At 34.4% G+C, this 23,150-nt stretch overlaps 1 protein-coding gene across 7 annotated transcripts in view; it reads left to right on the top strand.

Moving 5' to 3' along the window:
* The window catches only part of Cep128 (centrosomal protein 128), a 418,908-nt gene that overhangs the window by 125,136 nt on the left and 270,622 nt on the right, over nucleotides 1-23,150 (top strand). For all 7 annotated transcript variants that reach the window (XM_047541495.1, XM_047541492.1, XM_047541498.1 and 4 more), the window contains 3 exons: nucleotides 2,125-2,475; nucleotides 10,649-11,299; nucleotides 17,473-17,637. In XM_047541495.1, coding sequence (XP_047397451.1) covers nucleotides 2,125-2,475; nucleotides 10,649-11,299; nucleotides 17,473-17,637 — 1,167 coding nt within the window. The remainder of the gene's footprint in view (nucleotides 1-2,124; nucleotides 2,476-10,648; nucleotides 11,300-17,472; nucleotides 17,638-23,150) is intronic.

Here is a 23,150-nt window from a genome sequence, read left to right as displayed (position 1 = left end):
TACTGGGCAAGTTTTTAATGGCATCAAGCATTGGTTGCTTACTACAATGGGGATGATAGTGGTGTGCCTTAGTTTTATGCCAAGATTGAATGGAGATAGTTTAGATAAAGTATTTGTTCAATCTTGCACAATTCAGGTGCTCAGAATATTTTAGTAGTACTTATATTATTATTGCTAGTTCCTATTTATCATTTAGATCTCAGCTTGTACAACACTTCCTAAGAGAGACCCTTTCTTATCACCCTGTGGAAAACAGACCTCTTCAGGTAACTCTGTCATGTTTTAGTACTTAGTACTACCTACTTTTGTAATTTAGTCGTTGGTATAAATAAATCCCCAGTTTGATTGTTAACTCCTTTGATATTAAAACTGTGTCCATTAATTTTTCTATAAATCATGAGTCTGAGCCAGTGATCAGGGCTAATGGAATTGAAACATAAAACTTTTGCCATTGGGCTAGAAGAACTTTGTGAATGATTCTAGTCTGTTCATTTGTCAGTACCTTAGTACAATGCAGACTAAATTTATTGTTTATTCAACTCACAATATTGTCTTAGCCTCTTAACCTGATAGTGGGTATAATTATCCTCCTTCTAATTATTTGTTGCAAAAAAAATTAATAATAATCAGCTCCATCTGATTATTAATAATAATTCAGCTCTTTTGATGTGGAATCACTCAGTTGTCCCTTGTTAATTAAGTTGATTTCTACAATATGAGTAAAACTTTTAGAAAAAGGGCAAAAGGTAAACCACAATCACTAGGATTTTCTGATCTCATTTTAGAATTTTCCACACAAACAAGTGCACGGTTCTCAGTTTACTGTTTTGTTTGGGTGGACAAAGGAGTGACTCATCTCTTCCAGTCTGCATTGAATTTAGCAACTGAGCAAATGCAAACATGTTGATCAGAAATGAGCCTTGTTTTCAAGGCATTATTTAAAAAAAAAAAACATTTTGCCGTAATGTCAAACCATGACTTTAATCATGGGGAAATTGTATTTAACTTTATTTGAGCCACAGATTGTGGATGATATTCTGCAGTTGCACCAGGATAATTTTGTAAATTTCCTAGTTTGTTCATTTGTCAGGACCTTAGTACTGTGTAGGTGATACTTATTGTACCATAGCATCATGTTAACCTTTTGAGCCCATTTTTATTTGAACACATGACCTTTTAATGTTACTTTTGTTGTTCTGGGTATTTTGAAACTCACTGTTGGGTGGGATAGCTCATGTGACACACTGTAAACATTTGACTTTTGAATTTGTCATTTCCTTACAATGCTTTGGAATTGTGGCCGAATGCTAATGTTAATAACATTCTTTTACTTCTATAAAAGCAGTATCTTCTCATTTTTGAACTTAAAACAGACATTTATTCTCACATTAAAATATGTTTTAATCATGATAATTTTGTATAATTTCCAAATATATTAATGACCACTCTTGTTTTAGGAAAGCTAGATTTTAAGATTTTTTCTTGATTAGAGAAATATCTCAAATTTAAATTGTCTGTTTACAAATCTATACTGCAGTTCATGTCAGCTTGAGGTAAGTATTTCAACTTATGTCAGTTTAGCTGGAAATAACCTATCTATAAACACTTTACAGGGAATCTTTCAAACTTTTAAATGTAGTGGCATCTGTACAGATACTTCTGTCATCAATGCTCATTTTATTGTTACTGATTTTTATTTTATTATAGTAAAATTTTATGTGCTGCCAGAAAGTGAAATGTAACATGATTGCTTCTAATAACCTTCTAATAATCTGACATGTTTTAAATCACTGACATTTTCTTCAGTTTAACAATATACTAGGTTTTTACTAAAATAACACACATTGTTTTTCTCAACAGTGCCTGCTACTTTAGTGAAATTGAAAAAAAATATATATATTTTACCTTTTTGGAAAATAGTCTAAAAAAGAGGTAATATTTCAATAAAAATTATTCCCAGCTAATGGGATTATAAAACACTGAGAAAAGGACTCAAATTGATTGCTAACAAAATTCAATACTGATTTCCATTTCAGTGACATTAGAGATTCTCATTTGATTATATGTTACACATCCAGTTTTGACAAGAATGTACTTTTAATGTTTCATATGCTTTATTCCTAGAATTTAACACGTGAGTTGGAGAACAGGGAAAAACAACAACTACAGATGTTGGATCAACTCAAGGAGATCCAGAATCACTTTGAGATATGTGAGACTGACCGTAGAGAGGCCAACCTCCAGATCTCAGAGCTGACTCAACATGCAGAGGATGCCACCAAGCAGGCGGAGCAGTACCTCAGTGACTTCCAACAATCAGAGACCCTGCGAGAGGAGGCAGAGAAGAGGAAAGAGTACCTCAAATTGAAAGCTCAAGAATCCATTAGGCAATGGAAGCTTAAGCATAAGAAATTAGAGCGAGCATTGGAGAAACAATCTGAAACTCTTGATCATCTGACAGAGAAGAATAATCAGGTATAAAAACCAATTCCTCAGGAATGATTTTTGCTGTAACTAACCAATCATTCATCTGTCCTTTGACATTTCAGTGCCATGGTGTGCATACAATATATTAGTATGTCCTTGAAAAAAAAGCTTTAATGTTCTGTCTGTTTCAAGGCAAAAAGTTATTCAGTTTATTTATTTTTTAAAAGCCTCTTTAATAGTTAAACATTCAGGGCTTTACAGAGTTAGCCATTAAAGGAGATCCACCCTCTATCTCAGTTTAGCTTTAAATTCCCTAAGATGAATTATTCTTCAGTATTCTAATATTAAAATGGATGAAAATCTCTAAATCTCTCTTAACTTTTCATATGACTTTTCCCTCAGTTCACATGTTTTAAAATCTATTTGTATATTTCAACTTGAGATTTGATTATAAAGAAGCATTTTAAATAGCAGAAGTGACTACAGGGCTACTTCTTGGCAGTGGTCATTATAGGTTTAGTTAAATGAGTGACATTGACAGTCTCACTGAGTAGTGTTATCACATCACAAGTCTCTTCAAGACTCTGTGATTATGTCCTTTTCATAGGACAATTGACAGAACTTAAGAGTGACAGATGCTTATTTCAGAGGAGACATCATGGAAAAGATGTTTTATCTTTTACATGGGAGTTTCTCAGTCATATAGAAGATGGAGGGAGCCATCACTTTGCACTCATTGTGGAGAGCTTTTCATTTGACACATACTGAGTGACAGGTTGCCCTGAGATAAAGCAGATCTTAAGCTCAGATTTGAATCCAAACTGGTTTGATCCCAGGAAGTTGCTCAACCTTGATTTTTCTGTTGTTAGGCTGGTCTGGCAACTGGTTTGGTGAGTTCAACTGTAAGGGAAGTAACTAGAGAGTGGAGTGGTTGAGGAGATTTGATTGAGAATCATCTGGGGATTTTACTTAATTAGAGGAAATTGAGAAGGACCAATGTCATCAGACAGTGTCCTAATTCATGGTAAGGTGCTGAGAGTTTTCTAGATTGAATTTTCAGAATATTAAAAATAGTTAAACAATCATTTCTCAGAATACTCCTGATATAATTATTTTTCTCACTTAGCATTGCTAATGATAAGCAAAGAAGTAGTTTTAAAGTGATTGCTACAGTTAGGATAGTATCACAATTATCACAGCAGGCATTGTAATTTCTTCTTTAAAAGCCTTAAAAATTAATGTAGCATGTCATAGAGCAATGGTTAATCAACGAAGAAAGGGTAAGAAATGTTTCATTGTGGATTCAAGTGTCTAGTAAATCTATAAATCTGTGATGTAGTGATATGTGGTAAATAATTTTGGAATAAAGTATTTTAAAAAACATCTAACTAAATATTGATTCTATGGAATATTTAACTTTTATCGATGGTCTTTGGGATTGAACCCAGGACGTCATTCATGGAAGCAAGCTCTACCACTGAGCTACACCCTGATTCTTCTTATTTTTACTTCTGAGATAGGGTCTCATTAAATTACCCAGGTTGACCTTGAATGCTATTCTCCTGCCTTGGCCACCTGAATAGCTAGTAGCAACAAGTGTGTGCCACCATACCCAGCAAGAAATATTGAATTCCTAGTAAAATCACTATATTACCTTAAGGCACAAGTACTACAATCCACTATTTTTTTGGCCAGTTCCTTTCAAAAGGTGACTCCATGGTGTATTTGGAAGTTTATATTGAAATAAAAACGATACTACTTTATAACATAGTATCTGTGGTTTAAAGAATAAATTAGTTATACATAGCCTTCCTGACCCACTTTATATGGTCAAATGATATAATCTTTATATTTGAAAAATGATTCTATGCTTATATTCTTTTCTCATTTTGTAGCATAATTTATTTTCTGCTTTAAGGTTTGTCACTTAAAAAATATTAAAAAGCTAACTGCTTTTATTTTCTTCTAATTGTTCTGATTTTTTTACTCTCCTTGCTTTTACATTTCTGGAAACTTGGTAAGGAATTACAGAACTACTTGATTATTGGAGGATATGTAATATCAAATAAACAGCATGTCATTTTAGAATAAACCAGAAAGATCAAGTTGTATTCTCTCTTTGAAGGATAGTGATATTGATATTTTGACATCATGGAATCACAGTGTACTTTAGGAATATGCAGATGAACATTTATTTTGAGACCCAAAATTGTATAGATATAAGTCATCTAGTTGTTTTATTTTTCTCTTTTTCTTTTAAAGTGCTACTTGAAATAGTTGGTTTTTATAAATGCATTGAAAATGATAAATGAAAAATTCACACTTTGATCCTAGTATATGCTTTTTTGAATATCTCTAAGTTCTTTCATTATTATTATTATTATTATTTTAAGCACAGGTATGGTTTCCTAGGTATTCTTTTCTCCATTTTCTTTTTTTTTCCTGCTAAATTGGCAGAATTATTGCCTTGACTATGTATTGAACTTTTTGCTTGATTAGGCTTTAGGAATCTTAAACTGGCATCTTTTCTTATTTCCCTCCTGCTGAGAAAAAAAAGTTATATCTAATATAGGCTGACATGTAAAATCTGAATTTTTAAAATAGTTTAAGAAGAATCAATGCTGAGATACAATCCTTTTTTAGTTTATATGCCATCCTGTCATATGCAATTCAAGAAAGGACAGAGTACTGACATTTTCTGCATTTTTTTTTTTTTTCGGTGCTGGGGATTGAACCCAGGGCCTTGTGCTTGTGAGGCGAGCACTCTACCAACTGAGCTATCTCCCCAGCCCTATTTTCTGCATTTTTTTCATGTGCAAATAATAATAACATTAAAAAAAAAAACTTCCTATTTACCTTTTGGTAAAATTAAGACATCTTTCTATATTTTGTGGTCTGGTCTTCAGGAGTTGTCTTGTCATCCAGTAATTGCCAGACAGTATCATTTTTAGACTGTATTATTCTTCTGGCTTCACACAACCATTTTCAGGCCTCTTGTCTGTAATCTTTCTTTTGTCCCTGTTTGGAAGTTGGATTTGTCTGTTTCAGTCAGCTTTTTTGCCACTGTGACTAAAAGACCCCACCAGCACAATTGTAGATGAGGAAAAGTTTATTTGAGGGCTCATGGTTTAAGAGGTCTCCATCCATAGACAGGTGGCTCCATTCCTCTGGACTTGAGGTGAGGCAGAACACCATGGCGGAAGAATGTGGTGGAGGGAAGCAACTCATATGATGATCAGGAAGTAGAGAGATCTCCACTTGCCAGATACACATATATGTCCAAAAGACACACTAGCCAATGCCCCACCTCCTCCAGCCGCACCCTACCTGCATTCAGTTACCACTCAATTAATCCCATCATGTGATTAATTCACTGATTGGGTTAAGCATGTTATAACCCAATCATTTCTCCTCTAAACCTTCTTACATTGTCTCACACTTTGGCTTTTGGGGACAACTAACATAAAAATCATAATAGTGTGATTAGAACATTCTTTTCCCATTGTTCCTTACTGCCATTTTTCTTCCCCATTACATCTCCAAATTTTTCAAGAATTTTAGCACTGACTTCCTCTCAGCTTGTTTCATTACATGTGATTCTTGCTATCATCCTTAGTAATTCAAAGTTTAAGTCAGCAATTCATTGACTACTGCATCCTTATTCTTTGCTAGTGAATTTCCCATTTTACAGTGACCTTCAAATCACTCTATTTAGCAATCAGTTTCTGCACTTTAGATTTGTTTTCATCTGTAGTTGTTCTATATTCAAACCTTCAATTCCAAAATTTCAGTCTCTGACCTTTCAGTTTTTTTATTTCCCTTTTCTCTCTTAACCATTAACACCTGGTTTTGGTCTTTCCACGTTTTTCTAGTTGACCAGCCATTTCCTACATTCAGTTCCTCTGTCACATTGGGCTTAATTGAAAGTACTCTGGCTCACTAGCATCTTCAATTTCTTCTTTCTTTCTCATAGGTTTTACCTACCTTCATTCTGAAATCAACTCTCTAATTTTCCATTGCTTCTCCTGAATAAAACCAACAAAACTAGTATAGAAATATCACTTGGCAGGGCTGTGGATGTAGCTTAGTAGTAGAATGCTTGCCTAACATGTGTGAAGCCCTGGGCGCCATCCCTGGCTCTGCAAAAAAAAAAAAAGGAATTCAATTTGGCTCTGTAACGATTACCTTCTTCCTTTGCCCATACATTTCATTCAGTAATTAATATAAGCCAATGACTGGGCACACCTTTCAGACCTGATTGTGGAGGAATGGGGTATGAAGTCTGTTTGGGAGTTCATGGTAATCATTTACGTAACACCTATAAAGTTTACACTAGAAGAGAGATTTTCTTCTTTCTCTAGGTACTGTGTCATTTAGGCCTGGAATGACTGAAGCTATCCTATTGTCATTCTGAGGATGAAACCTCAGAAGAGGAGGGTATTATTGAAAGAGCTGCAGAGGGGTAGAGCTAGGACTTTGACCTTCTGTGTCCAGTTCTTCCTGGAATAATACATTTCCTGTGGTTTAAGACAATTGAATTGGGGTCTTCTTTTACTCTCACCAGAAGAAATTCAAGCAAGCATTTAAATTTTAAAGTTTGAATTTTAGAAATGATGAACCATCTGTAAAAGAACCTGAATTGTAGCATTGACTAGGTGCAAATTTAGGGCTGGGTGGGGGCTGTTATTGTTTTAAAGGGAAAGTGATAAACCTTGCTACACTGTTGGGAGCAGTTCAGTGAGCCATTGGAATCATACTTTGGGTTATTGATGATGTGAATCAGAGAATGGCATTAAGTGACTGGTAGGAAAGCTTTAGCATGTTGAAGGATTTTATGTTCATGTTTTTAGCCTTCAGAAAGGACCTGTAAGAGGAAGACAAATTTAGGTTGAAACTGGTCTATCTAAAAACAGAGAGCAAGACTGTTTGGGTTAAGTATAGTCTGCATTCTATAATCCAAGTTGACTGAGTCTAAGTCTGCTAATTCAGAGCCTTTTAGGGTTGGGAAAGCCAAATTATCTATATAAGCTTAATCCAAGTACAAGAGGGAGATAGGACATTTAGCATGGAAAGATGGAAAAAAAAAAAAAAAAAAGCCTTTTCCTTGGGTCCTTTCAAATACTTACGTATTCCTGGCCAAAGGGCACTCAAATCCACTGTTTTGAACTGCCTCAAGATAAAAGAGCTTTTCAACTAAGGGGCCTGGAAGTGTCTGGGATACTGAGTTGGTGGTAAAGATGCTGACATTTTTATGCTCAGTATCTGAACAGTATCCTGGGCTGTGGCTTTTAGCCTAGTAATTAATAGAAAGTCAAAGAATTTTCACATTTTACCAGTAGTAGCTGTCCAGACTCATCTTTGTCATGAGTTGATATGATGCTTGAACACTGGGAAGAGGGTAAAACCTAGAAAAGTGTAGGGTAGCAGAGTTGAGTTTCAAAGGACATTTCTGGAATCATTCAATTTCTGGGCTTCCTACTATGTGAGAAAAGTAAATATACTTGATTTTAAAACTAGTGTCTGGAGACCATGATATTTTGTAATGAAAGACATTTTACCTGATAGAACTTCATCATGAAAATACAATTTTAATCTTTAGAACTGCCTGGAAGCCTCTTTACTCATGACTAGGGACTATGTTCTGTTCCAGATTTTGATCACTATATTTAAGCCACCTCCTCTCACTCTTAGGACCTTCCCCCATTATTCTTACAGCCAATTTTCATTTTCTCTCATTGGGTAAGTAGAATGACCTTCCTGCTCCCAAAGATGTCTCACTGTAATTCTTGGGGTCTATGAACATGATGTTACTCCCATGATTACATGTGACACAGTGGACTTGAATAACAGGACATTACCTAGATGGGTCTAACTAATCACACGAACCTTGAACCTTGTCCTGGACTTTTTTTCTCTTTTTTTTCTTTTTTCTTTCTTTTTTTTTTTTGCGACTCTATTAGAATGTCACAGAATGGGTAACTTATAAATAGTATAGATTTATTTGACTTATGATTCTGGAGGCAGGCAAGTCTAAGAACATGGCATTGGCACGTGGTGAGGACCTTTGTTCAGTGTCCTAACATGGTGGAAGGCAAGCAAACATGTATGAGACAGATTCTGAATGAACCCACATTTATAAGAAACCCAGTATTGAGATACCTAACCCACTCCTGTGATAGCAACATTAATCGCTCATGTCACCAGAACCCTCATGATCTAACCACCTTTTACAGTCACAAACTCTTAAGATGGCAATTAAAATATGTATAAGTTTTGGAGGAGATAGTAAAAACATAGCATTGTATCACTTGCCCTCCAAACTCATGTACTTCTCACATAAAAAATAGATTAATTCCATTCCAGAAGCCTCTCAAGTCTTAGCCTCTGGCAGCCTTGTGCCCATGGCTTTGCATGCGGGCAGCTCATGGTTTCTGAGAGTCTCAGGGTATTTCTGTCCCAAGGCTTCCCTTCTCAGTGCTTTGCTGCTTATATATTTCTTCTGCCAAATAAGCCCTGGGGCATGGTCATGATGCAACCAAATGTTTTACAGCTATATAACAAGGATGGTCTTTAGTCTGTTTCTAATACCATTCTCTTTATTTCTGTCTTACACCCCATCAGAATATCTTTTACTGTACATCTTTCTTCCTGGTCATGAGCACTTAAATAATATTTAAGATGCTTCACACATTACTTAAATTTTTTTCTTTGCCTCTGAGCCTTCAACAGAATTTTCCTTTCTACTTCATTTAAAGTAATCTAGGCTTTTTCTGTCCTCCTCCATTTTCACCCTTTATTCATTAGCTATTTTCAAAGCTACTTCCAGATTTTTCAAGTATTTATTATGGTAGAAGCCTTACCTGTTGGTACCAATTTTCTGTCTTTGTCCTTGTTCTGCCGTTACAACAGTGTATCACAGACTGGGTAATTTATAAGCAATAGAAGTTTATTTAGCTCAAAGTACTGGAGGCTGGGAAGTCCGTAGAGCATGGTGCTGGCATCTGAAGAGTGCCTTTGTGCTGTGTCATAGCATGAAGTAACTGATTTCTATGAGGGAGGATAAATGACCTTTTTTTTTTCTTCTCCAAGTCCATAGGACTATTAATAGCCAGAATTGAGTATCAAATTCAGTTTTTTTGGTTGAAAACTCAACTACTTAATGATTTTTCTTATTTCTCATTTTAGTTTTGTGTTTTTCTCTCTGATAAAACTGAGGAGGACTTAAGGAAACTACTTTTTTTTTGAGTGATTGACTCATAATGTTTTATCATTAATTGTTTCATATTGAAGTGTATAATAGAAGAATAGAAGTGCCTTGCCTATATTTGCATTTTAATTTATTATCTTCGATTCTAAAATGAGTATTAATTTTGTTTCCTGGCTTAAAACATAGTGGGTACAGATATCAAAACATTACATTGCACCCCATAAATATGTACAATATTTGTCATCTAAAATAAAACTTAAGAAAAAGATCTGGTGAGCATCAGTAAGCAAGGACAGACTTAGAGCCAGTATTGTAGAGCAAACATTCTTGACTCCATTGGCGGCCTGATTTTTCATTTGCAATGATTGGGTGGTGAAAATTAGAGATCATGATGGTTAATTCTTGGTCTCTGCCTTCTATGTAATCCCTAATTGGTGAAGCTGACAGGGGACAATGGATGTCTAGATTATCAATTTTTCTCTTGAGAGCCTTCCCTACCTATTGTAATCCTAAATTAATGTCATTGTGGGGGCTTTAAGACTACAGTTGTATATTGGTGTATTTCTTGTCTATTTTGACACTGATTTATTAATTGGGGCTTATTTTATCATAAACTTTCTTAAATGGTATCTGTATACTTCCCTATATTCTATGTCTGTTTCAAATGTCTCTCTTTTTAAAAGTGTCATTTTTGTGCACATCATTGTTACTTTAGATAATATTATTTCCACCTCTAATAAAGTATCATAGGAGTTTTTTCAACTTATCCTACACTTAAGTATTTGTGATCATGGATTGATACATTTTGATAACAAAAACCTGAAATACACATTTCAGTATAATACTATTTCAGGGTAATTATATATCCTCTCCTTTTCTAGCCTAAAATAATTTTCATTAAGAAATGATTTTTTTCATGAATTTTTCTTCTCCTTATTGATTAAGCATTGTTATCTGACACTCTATGGTGAATTTTGTAGTAACTTATTTTGTTTTACATTCTTAACCCATCAGATTCTAAAAGAAAAGGATGAATTGAAAAGTCAGCTTTATGCAGCATTACAACAGATGGAAAATCTTAGAAAGGAGCTGAATGAGGTCTTAACCAAGCGTGCCGTTCAAGAGGAGGAGCTTCAGGCTAAGGAGAAGAAACTAAGTGATGTCAAGTCTCATCAAGCTGACCTTGAGACAGAAGTTAAGAATTCCTTGGACACCATTCATAGACTAGAAGGTGAATTGAAAAAGCAGAGTAAGAGTCATAGCCAGATGAAAATTGAGAAGGCTCACCTAGAAGAAGAAATTGCAGAACTAAAGAAGAGCCAGGCTCAGGACAAAGCTAAACTTCTTGAGATGCAGGAGTCCATCAAAGATTTGAGTGCCATTCGAGCAGATCTGGCTAACAAACTGGCTGAAGAAGAGAGAGCTAAAAAGGCCGTGCTGAAGGATCTTGCTGACCTCACAGCCCAGTCAAAATCCAGGGATGATGAAACAGCTACCATCATTACACAGTTAAAGCTCGAACGAGACGTTCACCAGAGGGAGCTGGCAGATCTCACAGCATCACTGCAGACTGTGAAAACGAAACATGAGCAAAATATCCAGGAGCTGATGAAGCACTTTAAGAAGGAAAAGAGTGAAGCAGAGAATCATATTAGGACACTGAAGGTACCTGTGCTGAATTATCTTGGTAATACTGAAGGAATTTTTTCTGGTGACTCATGAAGTTAATAAAGCGTAAACTTTTAGAGATCATTCTGTATTCCCAAGCACTGAAGGGAAGATAAAACCAACAATAAAGAGGTTTATTCATGCCTGTTTGGCCAGGTTGAAATGACTTATAGCAGCCACCTGGGAGTACCTATTTCAGAGTATTGAAACCCTTTATAAAGAACATTTAGCTATTTTGGGAGTTCAGGAAAGGTAGAGGTGGCAGTAAGTCGTGGACCTGAAACGTGCCCTCATTCAACATTTATGACCTCCTAAAATATAAAAGGCAAAGACTTGTCAAGGCCATAGATGCTATAACCACAGTCCTTAATAGTATGGTGACTAAAGTGGATCAGCTTATGGGCTGTGTAAACCAAAGACTTTGGAGATTTACCCTTTCTGTTCCAAATCAAAGTTGCCTAGAAAATACCTAATCAAGAGCTTGCATTTAGAGAAATGTTTCCAAGGTGCGATGGCATTTGTGTTATCACCATGCAGGGTAATCATTTAGTACCATGACTTTCAGGAATGTGATAAATCTATCCAAGTTCCCGGATTTATTTTTTTCACTATAGTACTTATTGTTACATAATATAGATTACATACTACATATTTACTTTTGTTAATCTCCCTTTATTAGAATGAAAACTCCATGAGGACTGGGATTTGAGTGTGTTGTGTTTATAGCTATCTCTCCAGTGCCTCAAATAGTTTCTGGAACCTTGTAAATACTGTTGAATAGTGAATGAATCGATAAATATTTAGAGGTTAGTTATAATTTTTTAAAAATGTTTTTGACAAGTACTACTTTAAGTATATTTAAAATGCAAGATGTAATTATATTGAAATAGCTGACGTTTGTAGAAGGCTATACCTATTTTATTGATTCTTCCCCTGTCCTGTGTAGCCTTATGGCAGTAGTGGATTTGGGATCATTACCTGGGTTAGGCAGATCAGAACAGAGGCTGGAAGAATAGGTTGGAGACCCTTATTATAGTTCACTGATTCTAAGATTAGCATCAATTTTAAGATGCATCATTGATGTAAGCTACTAAGAAAAATACTGCCTTCTGCCTATGAAACTAAGACATGCTGTCAATTCTAAGACAACATTCCAAGTCACAGATAATTAATATGTGAAAAATGTTTTAATATTGCTTCAATATGGCATAGTATGGTATAATATTTATCCTTTGGAGTTGATGAGGATATAAAGAAAAATAGAATATGGGATATAAAAAGGAATTGATCTTAAAGAAAATAAACTATATTACATGTTAATTGATTGATTGTGACAATAATAAACCACTAGCAAACATTTTTGCAACACACTGCATTGGATACTGCTACTACTCATGTAATACTCACATCATCCCCATATATTGCGTGGTATTATTTTCTCCCTGATGAGGAAATTGTGATATGTTTTCAGTAACTTGCCTAAAGACTAACTGCTGGAGAGTGGTAGAGATAGGACTTGAACCCATGTAGTCAAATGCCTGAGTTCTTAATTATTTTTAATCCTGGAAAGGCTTAGATTCAAGGATAGCTAGTCAATGACTGTGGTCACTAGGTAGGTAATGATGCTGTTTGCCAACACAGAAAATACAGAAAGAACATATCTGGAGAGAACATGACAAATTAGTTTTAGCATGTTGAGTTAGGTGGGAGGGACTTTAACATTAACCATGGAAGTCCAGGTACAGCAGTTTAATACACAATGATTGAGCCAGGAGTTGAGGGAGAAATTGAGATTAGAGTGAAATATTTGGGAGCCAGTAATGTATAGGTGGTAGTTGAAGTTGTGGCATTTGGGTGTTAAATGTAGCAGACAAACTAAAAGAAGTAAAAATGTCATTCCATTTGGCAGAGATTGACAAAAAGGTCCATGAAAAGATGTTAGGGGATTGGCTAAAACATAGAGTGAACAGCACTCAATAGGAGACCAGGCCTCTTTTTCTCTGAAGGAAAAGATGGAGGAAACCAGTAATTTTGGGACACTTATAGGAGTGGTCTTGGGAGTTGAAAGAGACTGAAATTCTCTTTCTTGTCTCTGAATTACAATAGGGCAACAATGGGAAGAAATTTATGAGCAGTGAAGACAAAAACTGCTATGAAGACTGCTACATGGTTGAAACTGAAGAAAAAGTATTGTTGGCAAAGGAATAAGAGTTGAGGGATGCAAATCCATGATGAGAGGTTGTTTATTCAGTTAGAAATTCTTATATTGGAGTGCCCATTTTCAGGGTTCATGTTCAAGCTGTGGTCATCCAGTAGGTGGCCAGTGTGGAAAGTGGATAAAGGTAGTTTGGGTAGAACAGGTTAAATAACTTTAAGATTAAGTTGGTGGACAGATACTTGAGTATTAATAGTTCTATTGGGAAGAACTTAATTGGCCATATGCCAAAACTTCAAAGAAAAGATGATGGATCACTCAACTCTTACCAGCAAGGAAGAGAGAGCAAGGAAGAGATGAGGCATAGGGTGAATCTCAAAGGAAAGCAGGTTTTTGTGTGATGAGGTGTATGTGACATTGTGTTAGCCTCACTGGTTATGACCATGAGAAATTATTCTTGAGAAGCTTATAGTTTTCTTTAGTGACATTGAAACTAGAACCTCCTTTCTTTCTCCCTACTATTGATGTTTCATTACCATTATTTAGTTTGCATGATAACCTACATGTTACTAACCAGGAGATAATAATTTATCAAATTAGAGTAGGTTCAAGATCATTTGTCACATTCAGATATACTTTCTTGAGTGGGAGATGAAGTATTGGTGGTACAGCCAGATGTCTGACAGGATATGAGTATGTCATGTGTCATAGTGGAAAAAAAGGATATGGGCTATTAGTTGGGACTACCTAGACACACCTCCAGGTAGCTTCTCTACTTCCCCCTAGTTCCTCTTTACATGTCCAACTTCTGCCTTGCAGTCCTGAGATATATCCTGATTGCATTTCCTCAAACATGTAGTTGAATGTATCACTTCTTACTCAGAAACCATGTTGATTATTTGCTATCTCTGGAACAAAGTCTCTACTCTAGCCCAGCCCTCCTTCCTGTGGCCCCACCTTACTTGTGCACATTAATGGCCTTTTATGTTCCCCAGTACTCTTCATAAAAATATTTAACAGTTCCCCACACATTCATTTCGTTGCCTTCTCCATTCGGATTGGCCTTTCCACTGATCTGCAGGAGGAAAAATTTTGCCTAATCCTTTAAGGCCCAATTATTTTTATATACCTTTTATAGATCCACTAAAGTTGGAGTAAATCCCAGTTGAGTCTGGGATTAACCCCTCAATTCTCTGTTTCATAGCTCTTTGTTGATTCCTCCGTTGCAGCACATGAAGGCTGCCTTATGTTTGGGTTTGCTGTTGTTCAGGTCTTTACCCAGGTTCCTGTCTTATGGTGTCTAGCACAATGGTCTGCACATTTAGCAAGATACTCAGTGGATGTTGGGTTTAAATGTTTGAAAATCTGAGGAATTGTTCCTGGTGTGTTCTGGGATCTATCTAGTTTAAATTTTCTCATGTAATATGGGAAAACTGATTTCCTTGTCTTTTAGGAAACGCTTTGAATTCATTTATAGTACAACTAAAAAGCTTTAAGAAATTTCTTCAGTGTTAAGAATTTATAATTTACAAGTATTGTTTCAATCTTCTGAAACCTGTAGACACTTTTTGTTGTTTTAATTTGAAAAGACTAAAGTCTGAGAGGGTTCTTGTGCTGTTCCCTAATGTAAGACCAGATTGTGAGGGCCCAGTAGCTTCCTTTTGAACAAAAAAGTTACCTTTAAGAAACAGTCTTCACCTTATGCTTTTTTAAAAATGTAATCCCACACTGTTACTTAACTATATTAAGTAAAAAGAGTTGACAGCAACTATCTTTACAGATTTAGTACACTAAATTATGAAGAATAGAGTTTTGGACAAGTAGCTCTATAAATGTAACATTTTTGTGTCCTTCAGCTTCACATAATTTATTACTTTATTATTATAATAAGCTCTGAAAAAATATTATCCATATTTTTTCTCTGTACAAATTAGTTACACTTTTCCCCTCCATCTAGAATCACCTTTCTCATATCTAGTTTTGTGTTTAATAAAGTGTTTTACTGACATGTTCTAATTGCTATTAACATTTTCAGAATTTTGGGCTATCACCTTATTGTAATTTCAACAAGATTATTTTGTAGAGCCTTTTATTGGAACCAAAAAATGCAGGATTGGAGTTCTATACTACAAACTATACTTCTTTGTCAAGTTACCTCAACTTTTTAATGGCTTATCAACAAATACGAAATAGTAAAATTCTTGCATATCATTGGGTTGTTGTGAACACATCATCATGTTGTAAATCCTAAAATTACATGTAATAAAAAAAGTTTTTAGTTAAATTAGGAATTGATATGCTGATAAGTATGGAGAAGCAGGCACTCCAGAGGGGGGCAAAAATCCCCAGTTGATAGAATTTGCCCACCTCGGAGGATTAAATATCCCCATCTAGGTTGGTTTTAAAAGAGACATCACTGAACATGGGTGAAGTTCTGGAGAGAGGAACACATTTGTCTCACTGACCTTTAGGAGAAACCTTGTTTACCTATGCTTTTTATAGGACATAAGGAAAAATAAAAGCATGCTACTGAAACTTAAAATCATAATTGAGCAATTTTCCTGGTGAGGGGCTTTATTTTATAAATTTACTTTTGGGCTATGAATATAGGATTACTCATAAAAAATCAATTCCCTTGTTAATTCAAAGTGGCATCAGGTCTCAGGTGAATTTTGTGAAGTCAATAAAATACAGATTCTGTCTAAGACTCACAAAACTTCTTTGTTTTAGGAACTTGTATCCAATTATTGTGTTCCTATACACCTAATTAAACACACATAATAAACTTATACAAGCAAAAGAAGGAGATACATTTTAGGCATTAACACATGTATTTTAAACATACGTAGTTGCTTGTAGACTCTCAGTGACTGGTAGATATGGCCAGTTAGTATTGAAAGTTGTACCCAGATGGTTTTGAAACCTTATGATATTGTTCCTTTTGATAGGCAGAGTGATGGAGTAGTTGAAAACACAAACATTAAAAAGAATTTCTGGTTCATATACTGGCTTTCCTTTTACTCATTTCCTGGATAAGTTAACTTTTCTCTGCTTTGGTTTCAAAATAGGAGGCAACAAGGCAGTAATAGTGCATCCCTGGTTAGGTTTTGTGAGGATGAAATAAAGACAAACTGTATACAAAATGCCTTAGAGAAGTTCTTGACACCTACTGTTTATATTATTATTTTAAAATTCTGGAGGTTACATACCAGACAAATCTTGAATTCCATATATGGAATAGATTATTCCTAATGTTTATCTTTTAAAGCAATTTTGATTATATTCAAATGCAGATTGATTTAAATTTTTTTTAGTTGTAGTTATTTATTTTTATGTGGTGCTGAGGATTGAACCCAGTGCCTCACATATGCTAGGCAAGCATTCTACCACTGAACTATAATCGCAGCCACCAGATTGATTCTTTTTAAAAAGGTATATTATTACTCTATTGGTGCTGAAATAAAGTCTTTCGAAATTATCTTTTAGTTTCATGGCTATTATAATCTTTCTAGGCCCCCAAGAGTTGTATGAATAATTGTACAGGAAGTACACAGTTCTCTCCTAAAATCCTAGAGTTAGAAAAAACAGAAGTGCTAAGCTTCTTTCGTAGCTGAGGAAACTTATCAGTCCGAAGTAGCATAGAATTTCAGTGGGTCAGTTAGTTCCCTGATAACTTGAACCCCTCTCAGCATTGGTGTTCCTTCTGTTGATTGCCATAACACTGAACCTCCACTGTTACTGTTTATTGCTGTCAGTGGACAATTGCCTCTGTCTCTTTCACTGTATCTGTTAACTTCAGTACTTGGTACAGTACCTGTCATTTGGTAGATGCTTGATACCTGTTGCTGGGTCATTGAATAAATGCAAAGAACATTTCCTATGTGTTTATTTTAATTTCTTTGTATGAACGCTTTGGGAAGGCTAACATCATTTTCCCACTGATCTATTGTGTTATTTAATTGAAATAATTTGGTCATAGGCAGTGGACTCTCTCTTCTCCTTCTTTTTGTCTCAGGCAGAAAACTTAGAAGATAAGAATATGGCTAAGCTCCATCGTTGTCAGCTAGAGAAGTTGAAATCACAGTGTGAGAAACTTACAGAGGAGCTAACCCAGAATGAAAATGAAAACAAAAAGCTGAAGTTAAAATACCAGTGTTTGAAGGACCAACTAGAGGAAAAGGTAAAACTATGAATAAATTCTAATGCAAAAGACATATTAATTTCTTCTAGAACATAATTTGTATATTCTGTATTAATAAATGTAATTATAGTCTTTCATAGCAAAGTTTGTATTAGTGCCAGGAAAAAAAAAATGACAAGTTTATTAGAATGCTGGGAGTTTTATTCTTTCAACCAGTCACCTTCTAATCTATTTGATTTTAAAATAATGTGTTTTAAAATAGCAATTTAGATGTAAGAAAAGAAAGGGTTGATGAATTTTTGGGGACCTTCTACATGTCAGTTGCTTTAACAGAATTCTACAGATTGGGTGGATGTCTTGAAAACAACAGAGATTTTGTATCTCATAGTTTGGGAGGCTGGGAAGTCCAGATCAAGGCAATGGTAGATTCAATGTCTGGTGAAGGTGCACATCTGGTTCCTAGATGGTGTCTTTGTAGTGTGTTCTCACATTGCAGAAGTAGCAAGGGAACTTTCTGTGTTCTCTTTTATAAAAAGGACATTAATCCTTGTGAGTGCTCTACCTTCATGACCTAATTACCACTCAAAAGCCCCACTTCCAAATACCATCACACTGGAAATACAGTGTCAACATACGGATTTTGGGGAGATACAAACATTCAATCTCTAGCAGTTAGGATTTCTTGATCCACGAGAAAACCAAGGTTCAAAATAAAATATTCAATGGTTAAATGCTTTTTATGTGCTACTCTTCATAGTAATTTTAAAAATTGATACTAATGTCATTCTTATGGTTGTGGAGAACAAATTGTAACTTTGGTATATCCACACCAGGCCTTCTTCTCAGGCTTTCTTCTCAGTAGATAAGTAAATTTATTTCTAGTAACTACCATTTATGGCATATTGGGTAGAATACTCAGGATTTTTAGAAGTCACTCATTTTCAGGTTGTCTTCTGACAATAGATCAACAAAAGATAGAAGAAAAAATATTTAAATTTGCTTTCTGTTTCTTCCTTCAACTTCCAAAAAGAATTTGCAGTGGAGTGTGACAGAAGTCAAATGTCACAAAGATTGTTAAAATACAAATTATGGGAAAAGGTAGTATAGACATGAGCTGAATGAATACTGTACTTGCTGAGAGTTACTAAAATCCATGAAGAAGGATCTGCCACTGGGTGGGCCATCATAAAGGTATTCATCAACTTTTAGGAAGAAATTTTCTTAATTCTTTGCTCTCCTTTCTTCTTTTTGTTGTTTGTGATGTTTCGTTATTGTTTATATATTTATATTTATGTATTATTTCTAGCGATTGTTAAAACCAGGAGAATAAGTTAGATTGGAATTTATGATTAAATGTGGCTGCTAAATTTCAACTGATAGGCTGGATAATAGCTGTAATGTAGTTTTTACTTCATGCTTTGCTTTGATTGAATCTAATGTTTGTACATATTTAACATGTCTGTGACCAGCATATAGTTGCTATGGAAATGATGCTAATTTTTCCAACTTTTCTATAATTAAAATATTAGTCAGAAGATTGTGTTTAAAAATTTTATATTTCCTTATCTACATTTAAGAAAGTGTTGAAATATTTGATTTGTTCAAAATGTTAAAATTTACCTTGCTCTGCTTAAATGTTTCTTCTGTGATTATGTTTGAGATATTCCATATGTAATATATATATGTGTGTGTATATATATATATATATATATGAATTTTCACACATCCAGAAAAATTCAACATTCACTTGAGCCTCCACTACAAGACAGGCACATATCCTGATGATGGAATATAGATAAGATACTGGTTTGCAGTTGTTCCTTTTAGTTGTTAAAACTATATACAGGTTGAGTAATTCTTTTGAAATGTTTGGGATCAGAAATGTTTTAGATTTTGGAGTTTTCCAGATCTTGGAATTTATATATATATATATATATATATACACACATATATATATAAATATAAATATATATATATGATGAGATTCCTTAGAAATAGGACCAAATCTGAATACAAAATTTACTTATATATATAATATATATATACTTATATATTTACTTATATATATATTATATATATATGATGAGATTCCTTAGAAATAGGACCAAATCTGAATACAAAATTTACTTATATTTCATGTACATCTTATATACATATCCCAAAGATAATTTTATACATTATTTTTATTATGCCTGTCTATGTTTTGTCCATGATCTGTCACATGAGGTCAGGTGTGGAATTTTTCACATGTAATATCCTGTCATCACTTAAAATTTTTTTAATTTGGAGAATTTTGGGTTTTAGAATTTGAATTAGAGATGTTCAGTCTGTGGTCAAGTCTTGACAACGCATGCTAACATAGAGAAAAATTGATCACTGTACACTGAAATGGTGTATAATTTTAAAGATGTACACACAAAAAAATGTGTCCAGTGTCTCCTAAGGATAGCCAAATCTGCAGTTGTTTAAGTACCTTATAAAAAGTTTGTGTAATATTTGTGTTTAATTTATGTATATCTTACCATGTATTATGTCATCTCTACATTACTATAATACAATGTGACAGGCACACATTGTTTTTATATTGCATTATTTAGGGAATAATGACAAGGGAAAAATCTGTAAATTTTTGGTACACTTTTTTTTCCATTTACTTTTTTCAATTTATGGTCAGTCGAATCCTTGAATTTGGTGTACACCTTATTTTTTCCTTGATGTTTATTTTGGTTATACATGATCATGCAAGTATTTTCAGAACTTTTATGCATGCATTTAAGACTTTATCAAGAGCTTCTTGCCAGGGAAGAATCTCTCCTGAAACATTATAGAAAGAATTCTCCCTATGCATAGTATCATTAAAATTAATTATTTCCTTTGCTTGAATTTTGTAAGGAAATGTTTTCTCTTTTGTTCCAAAAAGGATCCTGTTGATATTACTCTTTTCCCCTGACATTAACCCAGAAATTCATAATACTGTTTACTTTATTGAAACATACCTTTTTTGATTTTGGCGGAATTTGTGAATTAACAAGTTAGATAATTAAATCATTTTTGCTTAGCAAGTCAGCACCAGTTTATGTGGTGAAGGTTTCATAATAATGTGTGATAGACACAGATTGTGTCTGATCTAATTTTTGAGAAATTTCATATTCAAACAGGTGTTTAGTAATGACACTGGCTATTGTTGAAATCATGAGTAATTTTGCAGACATATTGAAAGAAATAACTTTTAGTTTTGAACATTTGCATAGTATGTTGGAGATATCTGGTGCCTAAAATTAAGAAAAGAATATTTTATAGATGAGTCAGTTTATACTTTATATTCTTTTAGGTCTTAGAAGTGTGATCATATTCTCAAAAACATGTTAAATATTTTGTAAAGGCATATTTATAAACAAATGAGAAAAATGGTGAAAAGAAAATGCAGAAGCATTCTGAGATTGTTATTTCTAAGTCCAACACAAACATAATAAAAATATTTATTTTCCAGTATTAGTGAAATAATGATTTTTAGTTGCATTCATTTGTGTGTGTGTGTAATATATTTTTTAGTTGGACACAGTACCTTTATTTTATTTATTTTTATGTGGTGCTGAGGTCTAAACCCACTGCCTCGCCCATGCTAGGTGAGCGCTCTATTGCTGAGCTACAGCGCCAGCAGTGCCTGCCACCCTCATTTTAATTTTCTCCTGTAATTTATCCTTTATCACATCCATATGCAGAACTTTCTCTGTAATAGGCAATGTTTTCATTTGGATACCATTTGTTTTAGTTAGCCTTGTGAGTGTTGGAAGATTCTTTAGTAGTTTCATTTTTTTTCTACCCCACAAGAATCTGTGTGCTAGCTTTTGTTTAACAAGCATTGTTTCAGAGTTTATAAGGTGGCACTGCACATGGAGGCAAAGATGCTCTTGCCCACAGAATTCAGCATCAGTGTGATTATAAAGTGTAAAATTACTATAAATATTATCAACTCCCACTACCATATTTTATAGATGATGTTCTGGCCCAAAGACTTGTCCCAGAACTATAGCCTTCCTTTTGTAGAAATGGAAGTGGTACTCAGGGTTACCAATTCTCTTCTTTCTCGTTGTATCAGACTTGGTAGGAATCATACCCATCAGTATTAAAGACTTTGTAAGTTGTCTGAGATGTTCAGCTCTCTAACTTAATACTTGCTACAAAACTATATTTAGTTGTTTTTAGAGGACATTTTTTTATTAGAGCATCAAAATGATACATAATAATGGAGTTCATTTTGACAAAATCATATAAGCAAGAAATTGATTTCAATTCTCACTGACCCCCCTTTCTTCCCCTGCCCTCTCCCCCTATTCTATGTCCTCTACTCTACTAAACTTCCTTTCTTCTACATTTACATAAAGGTGAAATTCCATTTATATATGAATATAATATGATTTTGCTAAATTCATTCCATCTTCCCCTTTGCCTTCCTTCCTCCCTCCCTCTTCTCCTCCATTGATCTTCCCTATTATCTTTATGATGTCCTATCCCATCCCCAAATACCTTCTTTCCCTTATTTTGCTCTAGCCTCTACATATGAGAAAACATTTGACCCGTGATTTTAAGCCTGAGTTATTTCACTTGGCATGATTCTCTCCATTTCCATCTATTTACTGGCAAATGCCATTATTGCATTCTTCTTTATGGCTGAGTAAAATTCCTTTACTGTGTATACATAGCACATTTTCTTAATGCATTCATCTATTGACATGGCATCTGGGTTGATTCCATAATTAGACTATTGTGAATTGTGCTACTATAAACCTAAATGTGACTGTACTAGTATAGCTGTATTAGTATAATATCTGTATTAGTATAGCTGATTTTAGTTCTTTTGGCTAAATGTTTAGGAGTGAGATCGCTGGATCATATGGTGATTCCATTCCTAGTGCTTTGAGGAATCTCCTCACTGCTTTCCAGAGTGATTGTACTAATTTGCAGTCCCATCAACAATGTAAGAGTGTACCTTTTGCTCCTCATTGTAGCCAGCATCTATTATTATTCCTGTTCTTTCTAATTGCCATTCTAACTGCAGTGAGATGAAATCTTAGTGTAGCTTAGATTTGCATTTCGCTAATTGCTAGAGTTGCTGAACATTTTTTCATGTATTGTCCATTTGTGTTTTTTCTTTAGAGAAATTTTCTGTTTTTTTTTTTTTTTTTTTTTTTTTTTTTTGCATTGAGTTTTTTAGTTCTTTATATCCTGGATGTTAAACCCCTGTCACAAGTGTAGCTGAAAAAGATTTTCTCCCATTCCATAGTCTCTCTCTTCACTCAGTCATTTCCTTTGCTGTTCAGAAGTTTTTAAATTTGATGTCATTCTACTTATTGATTCTTGGTCTTGTTTCTTGAGCTTAAAGTGTCTTATTGAGGAAGTTGGTGCCTTCACTTGTCCAATGGAGTATTGACCCTTGCAGTTGCAAGGTTTCTGGTATAATTTCTAAGACTTTGATCCATTTTGATTTGACTTTTGTGCAGAGTGAAAGAGATCTTCTGCAGGTGGATATCCAATTTTCCCTGCATCATTTA

Source organism: Sciurus carolinensis, chromosome 2, assembly GCF_902686445.1.
Source record: "Sciurus carolinensis chromosome 2, mSciCar1.2, whole genome shotgun sequence".
NCBI classification, from domain to species: Eukaryota; Metazoa; Chordata; class Mammalia; order Rodentia; family Sciuridae; genus Sciurus; species Sciurus carolinensis.
The sequence above is the reverse complement of the archived record's forward strand: the minus strand, read 5'-3'. Positions and strand labels throughout refer to the sequence as shown.